This window comes from Trachypithecus francoisi, unplaced genomic scaffold (genome assembly GCF_009764315.1).
Source record: "Trachypithecus francoisi isolate TF-2019V2 unplaced genomic scaffold, Tfra_2.0 Lachesis_group12, whole genome shotgun sequence".
Lineage (NCBI taxonomy): Eukaryota > Metazoa > Chordata > Mammalia > Primates > Cercopithecidae > Trachypithecus > Trachypithecus francoisi.
Window position 1 is genome coordinate 12,451,136 of NW_022681457.1, and position 18,707 is coordinate 12,469,842.

General features: G+C 46.0%; 1 protein-coding gene across 1 annotated transcript; it reads right to left on the bottom strand.

The window, feature by feature from the left end:
- Window positions 1-1,634: 1,634 nt before the first annotated feature.
- On the bottom strand, window positions 1,635-7,812 carry ZIM3 (zinc finger imprinted 3). The gene is made up of 4 exons (XM_033229288.1): window positions 7,798-7,812; window positions 5,047-5,173; window positions 3,656-3,754; window positions 1,635-2,869 (listed from the first exon to the last, which is right to left on the bottom strand). Exons 1-4 carry the CDS (start codon window positions 7,810-7,812, stop codon window positions 1,635-1,637), a joined length of 1,476 nt encoding a protein of 491 aa, XP_033085179.1.
- Window positions 7,813-18,707: the final 10,895 nt, after the last annotated feature.

Sequence of the window (18,707 nt, forward strand, 5' to 3'; positions counted from 1 at the left end):
CAACAAAAGCGAAACTCCATTTCAAAATAAATAAATAAATTTGCCAGGCGTGTCTCAGCTACTCAGGAGGCTGAGGTGGGAGGATCACTTGAGTCCGGGAGTTCAAGGCTGCAGTGAACTATGATCGCACTCCAGCCTGGGTGACAAAGATCCTGTCTAAAAAAAAAGGTGGAGGATGGTCTACCTTGGTGTGTCCACTGCAGTGAGAGGGTCAGGGTATGGGGTTTACATAAGTTTATAAGGAATTTGGTCGAGGGCGGGGACCAGTTTCTTTCAGTGTTTTGGGCAGCAACCTAAACCTAAATACCTCTATCAGTGCCTGGGATTGTTTCAGGCTCTGGTTTGGATTCAAGCCTTCTGGGAAAAACCTGCAGCTTGGCTGGTGAGAGTGGTCAAAGCACTCCATGATTTTCAGTCAGGACACAAAAAGAAAGCAGGGGGCAAATAGTTTTCCTTTGTAAAGTTATGAAAATAATAACCTAACCAATACATATACCATTGGCTGGGTTCCACGTGTGTTTGCGACTGGTTACTAGTAAAATTTGCTATACAGCAATCAACTGTATTTACCATTTTCCAATAATTTCAGGTCATAACATCAGGGTTATATGAAAAATGCGGTATATTAAATATCCATGTGATTTTTGTGAATTCAAAAGCACTGTAAGATGTTGCTCATGTTATTAATATGAATAAGATGATAAACCCATCCCCATAAATGTCCATTTCCCAGTGGCCAAGCCTTAAAGAGCCTATGATGTACCCAGTATCAGTGGGTGATGTTACACTGAATTCAGCAAGGAGTAAAGAGTGATTTTTAAAAATGGCCATGTGAGTAGATAAATGGAAGTTGAGAGGGTTTTGTGTGTACAGAGATAAGAAGAGCCTGGTGATATATAATGAACAGGGCAAAATTAGGCAGAGTAGGTGTGGGAAAGAAGAGAAGAGCAATCAGAAACACACGTATGAGGTTTTTAAAAAATACATTATTTGTAGCATTTAAGAGGAAAAGAAGGAACGTACTATGAAAAAATAAATGTAGGCCAGGCGCGGTTGCCCAGGTCTCAGCTCACTGCAACCTCCGCCTCCCAGGTTCAAGCAATTCTATCTCAGCCTCCCGAGTAGCTGGGATTACAGGTGCCCACAACCATGCCCAGCTATTTTTGTATTTTTAGTAGAAACGGGGTTTCACCATGTTGGTCATGCTGGTGTTGAACTCCTGACCTCAGGTGATTCGCCCACCTCGGCCTCCCAAAGTACTGGGATTACGGGCATTTGAGCCACCAGGCCTGGCCAAAAGTACAGTCTTTTAAACGTTTTTAAAGATATGGATACCGCTGGTCACTATTCACTGGAAAAAAAACTCCATAAGGGCTTTTTAGCACATTTGGTTTATTGCTATATCTGCAGTGTTTAAGAGTCCCTGGTGCACAAAAGGCATCGAGTAAATATTTATGCTTCATACATATTTGCTGAGTGAGTATGCCAAATCGGTGTTCAAAGGACACTGTGCATAATAAAGCCTCGCTACCTTCAAAAACAGCCTCCAAATTACAGGCCATTTCAACATGAATTCTGGGGTGACAATTCCAGGCGACCATATTTTCCCATGTGTTTTTAAGTGCATGGGGCTCCTATCTGGAGTGAATTCTTTTCTGGTGCCTTACAAGGTATGACTTGTCAGCGAAGGCTTTACCACATTCGGAACATTCATAAGGTTTTTGTCCAGTATGGGTTTTTTTATGCAAACTAAGGTTTAATTTCCGGTTGAAGGTTTTTCCACATTCACTACATCTGTAGGTCCTCTCTCCGCTGTGAGTCTTCTGATGGGTGTGAAGGTTTGACTTCTGAAGGAAGGCTTTTCCACATCTATTACACTCATAGGGCTTTTCCCCAGTATGGATTTTTTTATGTTGAATGAGGTTTTTCTTCTGGATGAAGGTATTTCCACATAGATCACACTCGTAAGCTCTCTTCCCAGTGTGAATTTTCTCATGATCGATGACATTGGATTTCTGGGAAAAGGCCTTCTCACATACGCTACATTTATAGGGTTTCTCTCCCGTGTGTGTTCTCTGGTGTTTCACAAGATCTGACTTGTAAATGAAAGCCCTTCCACAGTCCGGACACTGAAAGGGTTTTTGTCCAGTGTGAACTTTTTTATGTTGAAGGAGGGTTGAGTTCTGCCTGAAGGATTTCTCACATTCATGACACTGATAGGATTTCTCGGCATTATGAATTTTCTCATGATTAATGCAGGATGATTTCCAAGAAAAGGCTTTTCCACATGTCTTACATTGATAGGGTTTCTCTTTAGTATGCACTCTCTGATGTTGAAGGAGATTTGACTTCTGCTTGAAGGCGTTTCCACATTTCTCACATTTATAGGGCCTGGCCTCTGCATGCGTTTTCTGATGTTTATCAAGCTTCCACTTCTCCCCAAATGCTCTTCCACAGCGACGACATTCAAAGGATTTCTGACCAGCATGCCGCCTCAGATGACTCTGAAGGCGCGACTCTGAACCGAATGACTTTCTGCAGGCATCACATTTAAGCTGGTTTCCTACAAATTTGGATGGATTCTCACCAACTAATTTTCTGTATCCATTATCGTTGTGAGAATCATTTTGTACATAGCTTTTCCAATGTAAATTGTGGCTCAAATGCCTTTCAAACGGGTCACATTCGAGTAATCTGAGTCTGGAAGAAACATTATCTATGCCCAGTCGAAGTATTTTCTTAGATCCGGTACGTTCTACGGCTTTCTGCGTAGTCAGCATTTCCTTATTGATTGGTGGGACTTCTCTTGCGAGACTCTCTTTCACATCCTGGGGCTTCCAAATCTGTCCTCCAACGTCCCCGTTTTTTTCTAAAATGGAATACAAAAAAAAAATGTCGCGTGTAAAACGTTCCACTCACATGCTTGGAATAAAATGCCATAAACAATCTATTGTGGTGATCATTCTGGCTTCAAACCTAATGTCTATGAGAAACCAAAGTTAATGTCAGCTCTGTTAGAGTTCTAGGTGAACTAATGTTACATGAAGCTATCACGTGTCTATCTGTAAAGGACTGAGCAACGTAGACCTAGTGCACGGGGACCAGGTGAGAGCCCAGGGATACCATAGAGAGGGAGATTAAGAGAGTTTGTCAGGCCAGACGTGGTGACTCACACCTGTAATCCCAGCACTTTGGGAGGCCAAGGAGAGTGGATCGCCTGAGGTCAAGAGTTCGAGACCAGCCTGACCAACATGGCTAAACCCCGTCTCTACTAAAAATACAAAAAATTAGCCAGGCGTGGTGGCACACGCCTGTAATCCCAGCTACTCAGGAGGCTGAGGCAGGAGAATCGTTTGAACCCGGGAGGTGGAGGTTGCAGTCACCTGAGACCACACCACTGCACTCCAGCCTGGGCGACAGAGTGAGACTCGGTCTCAAGAAGAAAAAAAAAAAAAAGAAAGTTTGCCTGCAAAGGAAAACTCAGAGAAGAATGTAAAGAACATTTCTGAGTGGAGATAAAAATATCTGGAGATTTCTTCCAGCACTCGCAGGAAGTCACAGCCGGCTCTGCTTGCTGCCAAATGACTTCATCATTTAGAAGCACCAGATCGGCTTCTATGCAACACTGACACACAGTGCTCTCCTGGTCACCTACCTGGACGGCCATTTCTCAGCACTTCCTCTTCCACCAACCATGGCTCCTTTCCTTGCTCCAACCTCAAGATCACGTCGGGTTTGGTGGTTTCCTCTCGTCCTGTGATGGAAGATACCTTGGTGTTTGTGGATGTGTGAGTTGTTTGTGCGAGTGTGTGAGTGTATATGAGTGCTTGCGTATACATGTGTGAATATTTGTGAGTGTAAGCATTTGTATGTCAGTGTGCAGGTAGGTGCCATTGGTTGCAGGGAGTTGTGTGGATGGACAGTTTGAGGGAATGCACATGAGCAGTCAAACTAAACAAAGAATGCTTTTTCTGGGCTGGGCATGGTGGCTCATGCCTGTAATCCCAGCACTTTGGGAGGCGGAGACAGGAGAATTGCTTAAGCCCACAAATTGGAGACCAACATGTTACATGTTACATGCAGATAGCAAGAACCAGTCTCTACAAAACCAAAGCCACGTGTGGTGGTGCACGTCTGTGGTCTCAGCTATTCAGGAGGCTGGGGTGAGAGGATGGCTTGAGCCCAGGTCCCCCAAGTCAATGTTGCAGTGACGCCAGGCACCGTGGCTCATGCCTGTAATCCCAGAACTTCGGGAGGCTGAGGCAGGCAGGTCATCTGAGGTCAGGAGTTTGATACTAGCCTGACCAACATGGAGACACCCCGTCTGTGCAAAATATACAAAAATTAGTCAGGCATGGTGGTGTGCGCCTGTAATCCTAGCTATTCGGGAGGCTAAGGCAGGAAAATCACTTGAACCTGGGAGGCAGAGGTTGCAGTGAGCAGAGATCACACCACTGCACTCCAGCCTGGGCGACAGGGCGAGACTCTGTCTCCAAAAATAAAATAAAATAAAAATTACCAGTGAGCTATGATTGCACCACTGTACTCCAGCCTCGGTGACAGAGCCAGACCGTATTGGGAGAAAGGAGAGAAAGAGAGAGGAAGGGAGAGAGGGATGGAAGGAGGGAAGGTAAAAGGAAGGAAGGAAGGAAGGAAGGAAGGAAGGAAGGAAGGAGGGAGGGAGGGAGGGAGGGAGGGAGGGAGGGAGGGAGGGAGGGGAAGGAAGAAAGGAAATGATTTTTCTTCTTGGAGGATAAAGCTTTTCCAAAAATCAAGACCAGGGGTAGGGTGATGGGTGGGGCATCCAGCCCACAAAACTTACAGAGACCCTCACTCATTCTCCGGGCACTTGCATGACCCTGAGGATGGGGGCTCCTTAAATGCAGGACTTGGTACATTTCACTTGCCCCACCCTAGTCCCAGCTCTACAAAAATATATGCAAAGTGAGGAGCACCTCTGTGCCAACCCTATTCGGCCAGCCACGGGGTGTCTGTGTGTTTCACACCTTAGGTTTTGAGTTCCCCTGCCCGGGAAGCCGTCCTTACCCACAGAGACAAGGTTGCTGTAATTCTCCAGCATCACGTCCCTGTACAAGTTTCTCTGTTCGGGATTCAGCCGCTGCCACTCCCCCTTGGTGAAGTTCACAGTGACATCCTCGAAGGTCACTCTTCCCTGTAACAACAGATTCCCAATCGGTATAAAAATGCCACGGAGGCCGGGCGCGGTGGCTCAAGCCTGTAATCCCAGCACTTTGGGAGGCCGAGACGGGCGGATCACGAGGTCAGGAGATCGAGACCATCCTGGCGAACACTGTGAAACCCCGTCTCTACTAAAAAATACAAAAAACTAGCCGGGCGAGGTGGCGGGCGTCTGTAGTCCCAGCTACTTGGGAGGCTGAGGCAGGAGAATGGCATGAACCCGGGAGGCGGAGCTTGCAGTGAGCTGAGATCCGCCACTGCACTCCAGCCCCGGCGACAGAGCAAGACTCCGTCTCAAAAAAAAAAAAAAAAAAAAAAATGCCACGGAATCCTGCGGCAGGGGATACAGAAACTTATTTCTGCTGAACCAAGCTTTCATCATGTCCATAATTCGCTCTACTCTGGACGAAAATAAATTGTGCCCAGAGGATCTTGCCAATGAGCCATAAACCTTAGACCTACTCACGACACTGCCACTTTGGGACACTGGGAGGATTGCTTAAGGCCAGGAGTTCAAGACAAGCCTGGGCTACGTATCAAGACCTCAAAAAAAAAGAGAGAGAGAGAGGAAGGAAGGGAGGGAGGGAGAGAAGGAAGGAAGGAAGGGAGGGAGGGAGGGAGGGAGGATTTTTTTGAAAAGACAAATTTATAACTTTAGGAATCAAAGGGAAGATATTATCAATTAATATAAGCAAGGGTTCCCTACCCTCTAGTCCCACCAATTTTACTTCCTGAATCTCAAATCCAGCCATTAGTTTCCATCTTCTCCACCATTCGTTAATCCACGTTGTCATCTTTTCCTTAGAGTAAGCCAGAGGCTGAGTATGGTGTCATATGATCACACCTGTCATCCCAGCATTTTGGAAGGCCAAGGCAGGAGGATTGCTTGAGACGAAGAGTTTGAGGCTATCTGGGCAACACAGTAAAACCCCCATCTCAAAGAAAATTTTATTTTGGCCAGGTGTGGTGGCTCACACCTGTAATCCTTACACTTTGGGAAGCTGAGGAGAGTGATCACCTGAGGTCAGGAGTTTGAACTAGCCTGGCCAACATGAAGAAACCCCGTCTCTACTAAAAATACAAAAAAATTAGCCAGGCGTGGTGGGGTGCACCTGTAATCCCAGCTACTCAGGAGACCGACGCAGAAGAATTGCTTGACACAGGAGAGGGAGGTTGCAGTGAGCCAAGATCACACCACTGCACTCCAGCCTGGGCGACAAGAGCGAAACTCCATCTCAAAAAAAAAAAAAAAAGAAAAGAAAATTTTATTTTTATTTTTTTTTCTATTTTTCTTTAAAACATTCTGCCTCTATTAGAAATTATTATTTTAATATAGGTTGGGCACAGTGGCTCACGCCTGTAATCCCAGCATTTTGGGAGGCCAAGTCAGGCAGATCACCCGAGGTCAAGAGTTCAAGACCAGCCTGACCAACATGATGAAACCCCATCTCTACTAAAAATACAAAAACTAGCCAGATGTGGTGGCTAGTAGAGACGGGGTTTCATCGTGTTAGCCAGGATGGTCTCAATTTCCTGACCTCGTGATCTGCCTGCCTCAGCCTCCCAAAGTGCTGGGATTACAGGCTTGAGCCACCGCGCCTGGCCACATTGTTACATTTCTTTCGTGCTGTATAAACCCCTAGTTTTAGTGAGTCTGGGAGAAGGATTTGAGCCTGAGCTCCCATTTCTTGAGCTAGGGCAGCTGATTAAAGCTTCTTCCTTGGCAATACCTATTGTCTCAGTCATTACCTTTCTGTGCAGCCAGTAGCAAGACCTAGACCAAACCCCTGGTGTTTCTGTAACCAATATTTTTTTTTTTTTTTTTTTGAGACAGGGTCTCGCTCTGTCTCCCAGGCTGGAGTGCAGTGGCACGATCATGGCCCACTGCAGCCTCGACCTCCCAGGTTCAAGGGATTTTCCCACCTTGTCCTCCAGTGTAGCTGAGCCTACAGGTGTATGCCACCACACCCAGCTAAGTTTTTGTAGAGATGGGATCTCACCATGTTGCCCAGGTTGGTTTCAAACTCCTGAACTCAAGCGATTCACCTGCCTCGGCCTCCCAAAATGCTGGATTACAGGTGTGAGCAACCGTGCCAGGCCTTGAGCTTTACTTAAAATGTTTTAGGCCGGGCGCGGTGGCTCAAGCCTGTAATCCCAGCACTTTGGGAGGCCGAGACGGGCGGATCACGAGGTCAGGAGATCGAGACCCTCCTGGCTAATACGGTGAAACCCTGTCTCTACTTAAAAATACAAAAAACTAGCCGGGCGACGAGGCGGGCGCCTGTAGTCCCAGCTACTCGGGAGGCTGAGGCAGGAGAATGGCATAAACCCGGGAGGCGGAGCTTGCAGTGAGCTGAGATCCGGCCACTGCACTCCAGCCTGGGTGGCAGAGCAAGACTCCGTCTCAAAAAAAAAAAAAAAAAAATGTTTTAGCTTTGATAGGAAAGGAGAAAGTAGAGTGTGTGTTACCTTTTAATAAAAGTATGGAAGGAAGGAGGAAAATATGCCAAAAGGTTAGCGGAGGTTAATTCTGAGCAACAGGAACATGGGTCATATGTTTGTTCATTATGAGCATTTAGATTTGTTTGAAAAACTCACCTGGGAATTGTTCATTTCCTGTTCTTTACCAGTCAGTAAAGTCTTGGGAAGGCAGATCTGAGGGAAAATAGAAAAGAACCATGAAACAGCATTGTGGTATATAATAGAACCAGTATTGTGGTATATAATAGAACCAGTATTGTGGTATATAATAGAACCAGTATTGTGGTATAATAGAAACAGTATTGTGGTATATAATAGAACCACACAAAATAATATAAATTAAGTTAATATTAAAATTATCAGCTAACACTGTAAAAATGCACAGAAAAAAGTAGAAGTCACAATATGATTATCGGAAAAAACAGACTTCAGTCACTTCTCTGTCTTTTGGCTAAGATCAAGTGTAGGAAGAAAAAATGCATGAGTTTCGTGTTTTTTAAGTACAACATAATGATAAAAGGTGAAATCCTTAAGGAATATCTACCAGTTATACATGGCTTTGCCGCCAGATAATGGCAAAATGATAAAGCAGACACTGTGAGAAATGAATGGAAAAACAGATAAACAACAGCAAAAAAAGATCTTAATCTTTTCTGATCACTCCTAAAAGTGAGGCAAATAGAAACACTGAAAACTTAACAGTGACATAGATTTCACTGACACGCAGCACGTTTAACACCTTGAAATGTCCGTTCTCTCCCTTTTCAGTGTCTGGGGATTTTTCATAAACAAGCAAAAAACATAACGATAGTAGGTAGGAGCAGTTATTTGACTATTTAAATAACTGCCTCTGAATACAGGCAGTTATTTCAAATTTATACCTACAAAAGTTTTTGGAGGGCAAAGTGGTGAGGAGGCAGGACTATTTATCAATGAAATTGCTTAGAATTTCCAACATTAATAAGTTATATTATTAAAAGGCATCATACTGAGTACACAGTACACTGCTCAGGTGATGGGTGCGTGAAAATCTCAGAATTCACTACAAAAAAAACTCATCCATGTCACTAAAAACGTCCTATACCCCAAAAACTATTGAAATAAAAAAAAACAGGGCTGGGCACAGTGGTTCGAACCTATAATCCCAGCTGGATGGGAGGATTGGTTGAGCCTGGGAGTTTGAGATCAGCCTGGGCAACATAGTGAGACCCCATCTCTACAAAAAAAAAAATTTTAATTTAAAGTTTTAAAAAATTGTCGCCGGGTGCAGTGGCTCACACCTATAATCCCAGCACTTTGGGAGGCCAAGGTGGGCAGATCAACTGAGGTCAGAAGTTCAAGACCAGCCTAGCCAACATGATGAAATCCCATCTCTACTAAAAATACAAAAATTAACCGGGCGTGGTGGTGCCCGCATGTAATCCCAGCTACTGAGGAGGCTGAGGCAAGAGGATCACTTGAACCCCAGAGGCGGAGGTTGCAGTGAGCCGAGATCATGCCACTGCACTCTAGCCTGGGCGACAGAGCAAGACTCAAGCTAAAAAAAAAAAAAAAAAAAAAAAAAAAGCAAGCCTGTGCAGAGACAATGTAGCAAGCATCAGATCAGTTAGAGTACAGTGAGGAAGGCTGAGAGCAGAAACCGTGAATCCTGAAGCAGCTGTGGTCATGATGAATAACGCCGCAGTGAACACAGGATGCAGATAGCCCTTCAGCTTTGCCATAAGTGGGATAGCTGGATCATTGGTAATTGCTTGCTAAAAGAGTAGATTTGGGCCAGGCGTGGTAGCTCACACCTATAATCCCAGCACTTTGGAAGGCCAACGTGGGAGGATCACTTGAGCCCAGGAGTTACTTTTTTTTTTTTTTTTTTTTTTAGACCAAGTCTTGCTCTGTCACCCAGGCTGGAGAGCAGTGGCATAGTCTCGGCTCACTGCAACCTCTGCCACCCGGGTTCAAGGGATTCCCCTGCCTCAGCCTCCCGTGTAGCTGGGATTATAGGCACGCACCACCATGCCCAACTCATTTTTGCATTTTTAGTAGAGACAGGGTTTCACCATGCTGTTCAGGCTTGTCTTAAACTCCTGACCTCAAGTGATCCACCCCCCTCAGCCTCCCAAAGTACTGGGATTATAGGCGTGAACCACCACACCCGGCCAAGCCCAGGAGTTTGAGACCAGCCTGTGCAACATAGTGAAACCCCTGTCTCTGTTTAAATAATAAAGTTTTTATTTTTTATTTTATGTTATTGAGGCAGGGTCTCATGCTGTCACCCAGGCTGGAGTGCAGTGGTGTGATCCCGGCTCCCAGCAGTTTAAAAATCTCCAGCTGAAGCAATCCTCCTACCTTTGCCTCCTGAATAGCTAAGACTATGGGCGCATACTACCACATCAGCTAACTTTTCATTTTTTGTAGAGAAGGGATCTTGCTATGTCGCCCACGCTGGTCTCAAACTCCTGGGCTCAAGCAATCCTCCTCCCTCAGCCTCCCCAAATCCTGGGATTACATGCATGAGCCACCACACCCAGCCAGGAATAAAGTTTTAAATAAGTAAATATGTTTTAAAAAAGAGTAAACTTGCCGGGCACAACTTTAATGTTTATTAAAGTTTGAGGAACAAAAAACTATATATATTCTTTCAAAAATATATATACTTTTATACATATATATAAAAAACAAAAAATATATATACTTTTAAAAAAATAAATTGTAAATTGTAAATGGTTTCACCACAAAAAAAGACTAATTAGCTTGATTTAATCATCCCCCAATGCAAACATGCATCAAAACATCACATTGTACCCCATAAATAAACACAATTATTATTTGTCAATAAAAAAAGTTTTCAGAGGTAGCTGTGGGCCACCAATAATGCTGAGGATTGGAGGACCACGAAAATAATTTGGGTGTCCTGGGAGCATCACTTTTGAATATGACAATTAAAAAAAAAAATCTAGGCCGGGCGCGGTGGCTCAGTCTGTAATCCCAGCACTTTGGAGGCCGAGACGGGCGGATCACGAGGTCAGGAGATCGAGACCATCCTGGCTAACACGGTGAAACCCCGTCTCTACTAAAAATACAAAAAAACTAGCCGGGCGAGGTGGCGGGCGCCAGCTACTCGGAGGCTGAGGCAGGAGAATGGCGTGAACCCGGGAGGCGGAGCTTGCAGTGAGCTGAGATCTGGCCACCGCACTCCAGCCTGGGTGACAGAGCAAGACTCCGTCTCAAAAAAAAAAAAAAAAAAATCTAGGCCGGGTGCGGTGGCTCACACCTGTAATCCCAGCACTTTGGGAGGCCGAGGCGAGTGGATCACCTGAGGTCAGGAGATCGAGACCATCCTGGCCAACATGGTGAAACCCCGTCTCTACTAAACCTGGCCAACATGGTGAAACCCCGTCTCTACTAAAAATACACAAAAATAGCTGGGCGTGGTGGTGGGCGCCTGTAATCCCAGCTACTTGGGAGGCTGAGGCAGGAGAATCACTTGGACCTGGGAGGTGGAGGTTGCAGTGAGCCGAGATCATGCCACTGCACTCCAGCCTGGGTGACAGAGCGAGACTCCATCTCAAAAACAAAACAAAACAAAAAATCTAATGTACCAATGTAAAACATCTGGCTTATTCCGCAAATAGGAGAGGTAGAAAAATGAAACTAAGTAAAAATGCAAAAAAAAAAAAAAAAAGAAAACCCAGACATTTGGCTTTTTCAGGGAGAAACAAAATCAGCTTACCTCCACTGGAATCTGGCATAAATTAGCAAGTTGATTGATTTCTGATGCCTGTGGTCTTTTCTTCTGAAAGGGACTGAAAATGAAAAGGCATGTGTAGCAGGACCAGCAGTAGACAAAACTCCTCAGACACCGGATTAAAGAAGGAAGAGTAATCCCAGCACTCTGGGAGGCCCAGACGGGCGGATCACGAGGTCAGGAGATCAAGACCTTCCTGGCTAACAGGGGAAACCCCGTCTCTACTAAAAAATGCAAAAAACCAGCCAGGCGAGGTGGCGGCGCCTGTAGCCCCAGCTACTGGGGAGGCTGAGGCAGGAGAATGGCGTGAACCCGGGAGGCGGAGCTTGCAGTGAGCCGAGATCCGGCCACTGCACTCCAGCCTGGGCGACAGAGCGAGACTCCGTCTCAAAAAAAAAAAAAAGAAGGAAGTGGTTTTTTATTCAGCCAGGAGCCTCGGCAGACTCGCGTCTTAAGAGCTCTTAAGTGCCTGCCCCGTAGAGCATCCCTTGGGGGGACCCTGGCCAGCTTGAGCGACGCGGATCCCGAGAGAACTCCCGGTAGGCAATTGCCCGGGTGGAACGCAGAGCAGTGCGGAGCAGGCCCCGTGGAGGATCCACACACGTATACTGAAAAGCTAGACGAACGACTAAAACTTAATGGGCCCCCTACCCACTGTATTCCGAATAGTAATCCAGTCAAGGAACAACCCAAAACACTCACTTCCTCTCAAAAGCCCCACCTGGTCCTATCAGGCCACGTCGAAATTTCAATTCCCAATTCTTTCCTCGACTTCTCCAAGACCGAAGGAACTCTCACAAAAATTGTGATTGTGAAAGCTTAATTTTCCAACCTGCCCAATCTGTTTCCAATGGAAAATTTTTTAAGTTCCTACAAGTAAAAATGTTTTATCTTAACTTTGAAATAGAAAGCATGGGAAACATTATCCGAATGTCACAGAGGATGAAAATACATTAAAACAACAAAAAATTGCCTGGGCACGGTGGCTCATGCCTGTAATCCCAGCACTTTGGGAGGACAGGAGTTCAAGACCAGCCTGGCCAACACTGGGAAACCCTGTCTCTACTAAAAATACAAAAATTAGCTGGTCATGTTGGTACGTGCCAGTAATCCCAGCTACTTGGGAGGCTGAGGCAGGAGAATCGCTTGAACCCGGGAGACGGAGGCTGCAGTGAACCAAGATCGTGCCACTGCACTCCAGCCCAGGCAACAGAGCGAGACTCTGTTTCAAACAAAAAAGAAAGGAAAAGAAAAAAGAAATAGGGCCAACGGAGGTGCAATAATGTCTTAAAGCGCTCTCCACCCAACAGAAAGTATTCAGGCTGCAATCTCCAACCGGCAAAATCTCTTCAGTGGTACTAACCCTCTCAAAATGAGATCAACATGCCAATCCAGCCCCACCCTAGTCTGGGTGTTGAATTTAAACACAGGCTACCTGCCCTTGCCTGCAGATATGGATATGTTCCAAAATTGAGTGTCCAACTGAATTCTGAGAGATTAAACCAGACTTCATGGGACAGGATGCACCTGACTAGACCTCCTCCCAAGAGAAGAGGTATCCAAAGATCGTATTAGCAAATGACCCTTGGCAGTATGCGGTGGCTCAAGCCTGTAGTCCCAGGACTTTGCGAGGCTGAGGCAGGCAGATCACCTGGGGTCAGCAGTTCGAGACCAGCCTGGCCAACATGGTGAAATCCTGTCTCTACTAAAAATATAAAATTTAGCCAGGCATGGTGGTGCACACCTGTAGTCCCAGCTACTCAGCTACTCAAGAGGCTAAGGCCAGAGAATCGCTTGAACCCAAAATGTGGAGGTTGTAGTGAGCTGAGATCGTGCCACTGCACGCCAGCCTGGGCGACAGAGGGAGACTCCGTCTCAAAAAAAAAAAAGAAAAGAAAAAAGAAAAAGGAAATGATCCAGCCAGCCCGATGTTTCACACCTGAATCCCAGCAACCATGGTGGACTCCTATAGTCCCAGATACTTGGGAGGCTGAGGTGGGAGGATCAATTGAGCCCAAGAGGTCAAGGATGCAGTGAGCAAGGATCTTACCACTGCATTCCAGCCTGAGAGACAGAGCAAGCCTGAGGGTGAACTGAAAGGGGTGGAGTGATTTACATCTTTTTGTTTTTTGCTGAGCCACTGCACTGGCCCTTTTTATTTTTTATTTTTTTTAGAGACAGGGTCTCACTATGTTGCCCAGGCTGGTCTCAAACTCTTGGCCCCAAATGATCCTCCCATCTCAGCCTCCCAAAATGCTGGTATTACAGGCATGAGACACTGCAGTTGGCTCAAAACAGATTTTCAATGTAGATGAAAAAGCCTTCTATTACAAGGAGATTCCATCTAGGATTTTTTTTTTTTTTTTTTTTTGAGACAGAGTCTCTCTCTATCGTCCAGGCTGGAGTGCAGTGGCCAGATCTCAGCTCACTGCAAGCTCCGCCTCCCGGGTTTACGCCATTCTCCTGCCTCAGCCTCCCGAATAGCTGGGACTACAGGCGCCCGCCACCTCGCCCGGCTAGTTTTTTGTATTTTTTAGTAGAGACGGGGTTTCACCGTGTTAGCCAGGATGGTCTCGAACTCCTGACCTCATGATCCGCCCATCTCGGCCTCCCAAAGTGCTGGGATTACAGGCTTGAGCCACCGCGCCCGGCCCCATCTAGGATGTTTATAGGTAGAGAGAAGTCAATGCCTGGCCTCAAAGCTTCCAAGGACAGGATGATTCTTTTACATGAAATTAATGCAGCTGGTGACTGAGTTTAATCCAATGCTCACTTACCATTTAAAAGATTTTAAAGTCTCCAAGAATTGCGCTGGCCGAGTGTGGTGGCTCACGCCTCTAATCCCAGCAATTTGGGAGGCCAAGGCTGGCAGATCACTTGAGGTCAGGAGTTCCAGGCCAGCCTGGCAAACATGGTGAAACCCCATCTCTACTAAAAATACAAAAAAAATTAGCCAAGCATGGTGGCCTATGCCTGTAGGCCCAGATACTCAGGAGACTGAGGCAAGAGAATCACTTGACCCTGGGAGGTGGAGGCTGCAGTGAGCCAAGATCAAAATCACACCACTGCATTCCAGCCTGGGTGACAGAGTGAGACTGTGTCTCAAAAAAACAAACAAAGAAAAGAATTATGTTAAATCTACTCTATCTGTGCTCTGTAAATGGAACAACAAAGCCTGGGTGATAGCACATTTGTTTACAGTATGATTTTGAATATTTTAAGTCCACTGTTGAGAACTACTTCTCAGACCAAAAAAAAAAAAAAAAAGATTCCCTTCAAAGCATTACTGCTCTTCAGATCCCAGATGTTCAGCCAGCAAACACGATAAATAAGTAAGTAAGTAAATAAATAAATAACAAAAATATATTACTGCTCATCAAACCTAAACACAAAAATAGAAAAATAAGAAAAAAGCAAAAGACCACACAAACACAAAATATCATTGCTCTTTGAAAATGTATCGGCCAGGTAATCCCAGGACTTTGGGAGGCCAAGGGAGGAGAATCACGAGGTCAGTCTTTTTTAAATTAAAGACCTCATTGAGGCAGGCGGATCACGAGGTCAGGAGATGGAGACCATCCTACCTAACATGGTGAAACCCCCTCTCTACTAAAAATATAAAAATTAGCTGGGCGAGGTGGCGGGCACCTGTAGTCCCAGCTACCTGGGAGGCTGAGGCAGGAGAATGGTGTGAACCCGGGAGGTGGAGCTTGCAGTGAGCTGAGATTGTGCCACTGTACTCCAGCCTGGGCAACAGTGCGAGACTCTGTCTCAAAAAAAAGAAAAAGAAAAAGAAAGACCAGCTTCTGTGAAAATATTAAAATTAAAAAAAAAAAAAACACTTGAACGGATGAGAAATTGCTTCTATGGATAAGCAAATAAAGTGTTTTTTTAAAGGTACTCAAATGTGTCAATTTTATTGTTTCTCTATGTGCATATTTGCTACTGAAAATTGCAAAAGCAGTACATCACAGCTTCTTCATTGCAGTTCAAACTTTTGAAAACCAGAAAATCTATTTTTTTTTTTTTTTTTTTTTTTGAGACGGAGTCTCGCTCTGTCGCCCAGGCTGGAGTGCAGTGGCCAGATCTCAGCTCACTGCAAGCTCCGCCTCCCGGGTTTACGCCATTCTCTCGCCTCAGCCTCCCGAGTAGCTGGGACTACAGGCGCCCGCCATCTCGCCCGGCTAATTTTGTATTTTTTTAGTAGAGACGGGGTTTCACCGTGTTAGCCAGGATGGTCTCGATCTCCTGACCTCGTGATCCGCCCGTCTCGGCCTCCCAAAGTGCTGGGATTACAGGCTTGAGCCACCGCGCCCGGCCCAGAAAATCTATTATACTCTAGCCAAACTACCCATGTTTTTTTCTTTTTTTATTTTCCTTTTTTTTTTTTTTTGACAGAATCTCGCTCTGTCACCCAGGCTGGAGTGCAATGGCATGATCTTGGCTCATTGCAAGCTCTGTCTCCCGGGTTCAAGTGATTCTCCTGCCTCAGCTGCCCAAGTAGCTGGGATTAATGACGTACGCCAACACGCCCGGCTAATCTTTTGTATTTTTAGTAGAGACGGGGTTTCACCATGTTGACCAGGCTGGTCTCAAACTCCTGACCTCAGATGATCCAAGCGCCTCGGCCTCCCAAAGTGCTGGGATTACAGGTGTGAGCCACAGCATTGGCCTCCAATGTTTTCTTCACATTCTTTCCCTGTAAGTCACTTTCCTTCAAAGTCTTTTTTTTTTTTTTTTTTGAGACAAGGTTTCTCTTTTTCACCCAGGCTGGAGTGCATTGGTGCAATCACGGCTGACTGCAACCTCGACCTCCTGGATTCAAGCAATCCTCCCACCTCAGCTCCCAAGTAGTTGGGACCACAGGCATGTGCCACTTCACCTGGCAAATTTTTTTGAAAAATTTGTTTGTCGAGATGGAGTCTGGCCATGTTGCCCAGGCTGGTCTTGAACTCTTAGCCTCAAGCAATACTCCTGCCACAGCCTCCCCAAACTCTGGTATTACATGCATGAGTCACCATGCCTGGCCTACTTCAAATTCAAAAGTTTAACCCAACCTTCACCCCAGTGTCTTCACAAATGCTTAGGAAAGAAAATTCCTAAGACAATTCAGGGGCCTGAATTGTCCGAAGACAATATTGATGCACGAAGTTAAAAAAGCAGTGGCAGGGTTTGAGAGGATTGGCTCCACTTTTGAAAGAAGTTCTACTGTGGGTAAAATGCTATCAAACAACAGCACATGCTACAGAGAAATCTTTCTTTCTTTTTTTTTTTTTTTTTTTTGAGACGGAGTCTCGCTGTGTCGCCCAGGCTGGAGTGCAGTGGCGCGATCTCGGCTCACTGCAAGCTCCGCCTCCCGGGTTCCCGCCATTCTCCCGCCTCAGCCTCCGAGTAGCTGGGACTACAGGCGCCCGCCACCGCGCCCGGCTAGTTTTTTGTATTTTTAGTAGAGACGGGGTTTCACCGTGTTAGCCAGGAGGGTCTCGATCTCCTGACCTCATGATCCACCCGCCTCGGCCTCCCAAAGTGCTAGGATTACAGGCTTGAGCCACCGCGCCCGGCCCAGAGAAATCTTTCATGGAAGGAAGGGTCAGTTACTGTGGCAAGTTTCATTGTTTGTTTTAAGAAATTGTTATGGCCGGGCGCGGTGGCTCAAGCCTGTAATCCCAGCACTTTGGGAGGCCGAGACGGGCGGATCACGAGGTCAGGAGATCGAGACCATCCTGGCGAACACAGTGAAACCCCGTCTCTACTAAAAAAAAAAATACAAAAAACTAGCCGGGCGAGGTGGCGGGCGCCTGTAGTCCCAGCTTCTCGGGAGGCTGAGGCAGGAGAATGGCGTAAACCCGGGAGGCGGAGCTTGCAGTGAGCTGAGATCCGGCCACTGCACTCCAGCCTGGGCGACAGAGCGAGACTCCGTCTCAACAAAAAAAAAAAACAAAAAAAAAAAGAAATTGTTACAACCACTTTAATATTTAGCAGCCACCACCCTTATCAGCCAGCAGTCAACCACATCGAGGCAAGACTCTCACCAGCAAAAAGATTATGACTCCCTGAAGGCTAAGATAATTAGTATTTTTAGCAATAAAGTATTTTTATATATTTTCTTTTTAGAAAATAACTGAGCTACAAATAAGGGCATCAAGCTTTTTTGTTTCTGTTTTGTTTTAGAGACGGGGTTTTGCCATGTTGTCCAGGCTGAGCTCAAGCAATCCACCTGCCTCAGCCTCCCAAAGTGCTGGGAGTACAGGCATGAGCCACGGCACCCAGCTGGCATGGGGTATTTTAAACTTAAGATATGTGCCTTGTTTCCTAGCCATAAGCCATTTCACACTTTATTAGACTACAGTGTAGTGTAAATGTAACTTAGTTTTTTAAGTAGAGACAGGATCTCCCTATATTGCCCAGGTTGACCTCACAACTCAAGTGATCCTCCCACTTCCATGGCCTAAAGTACTGGGATTATAGGCATGAGCCCCCACACCCAGCCAATGTAACTTTATATTCACAAGGAAACAAAACAATTTGTGTGACTCGCTTTATAGCAATATTTGCTTTATTGTGGTGATCTGGAACCCAATCCACAATGTCTTTGAGGTATGGCTGTACTTTTTCTTTTTTTTGAGATGGAGTCTCACTCTGTGGCCCAGGCTAGAGGGCAGTGGCACCATCTCAGCTCACTGCAAGCTCCGCCTCCCGGATTCCCACTGTTCTCCTGCCTCAGCCTCCAGAGTAGCTGGGACTACAGGCACCCATCACCACGCCTGGCTAATTTTTTAAATATTGTTAGTAGAGACGGGGTTTCACCACGTTAGCCAGGATGGTCTCAATCTCCTGACCTCGTGATCCACCCGCCTCTCAAAGTACTGGGATTACAGGCGTGAGCCTCTGTGCCTGGCGAGGTATGGCTGTACTTTCTAAGTGTTTCCTGAGTCAGCCTACTTTTTCTCCATGTTTACTGTCATTATTCTATCCATGTGTTGTTTGTTTTATTTTGCTGTTGTTGTTGTGGTTGTCGTTGTTGGGAAACAGGAACTTGCTGTGTCCACCAGGCCGGAGTGCAGTAGCATGATCATAGCTCCCTGCAGCCTCAATCTCCTGTGTTCAAACCATTCTCCTGCCTCAGGCTCCTGAGTAGCTGAGACTACAGACGCACACTACCACATCTGGCTCATTTTTTAAAAACTTGTTTGTAGAGATGGGGTCTCATCATGTTGCCCGGGCTGATGTGGAACTCCTGGCCTCGAGCAGTCCGCCTGCCTCAGCCTCCGGAGTAGCCCTGATC

Excerpts from the sequence above, each read along its gene's own strand:
- ZIM3 (XM_033229288.1), bottom strand. Across the intron at positions 3,755-5,046 it reads CAGCAACCTTGTCTCTGTGG|GACGAGAGGAAACCACCAAA; the intron begins GTAAGGACGGCT and ends CTTCCATCACAG. Across the intron at positions 2,870-3,655 it reads GCTGAGAAATGGCCGTCCAG|AAAAAAACGGGGACGTTGGA; the intron begins GTAGGTGACCAG and ends ATTCCATTTTAG.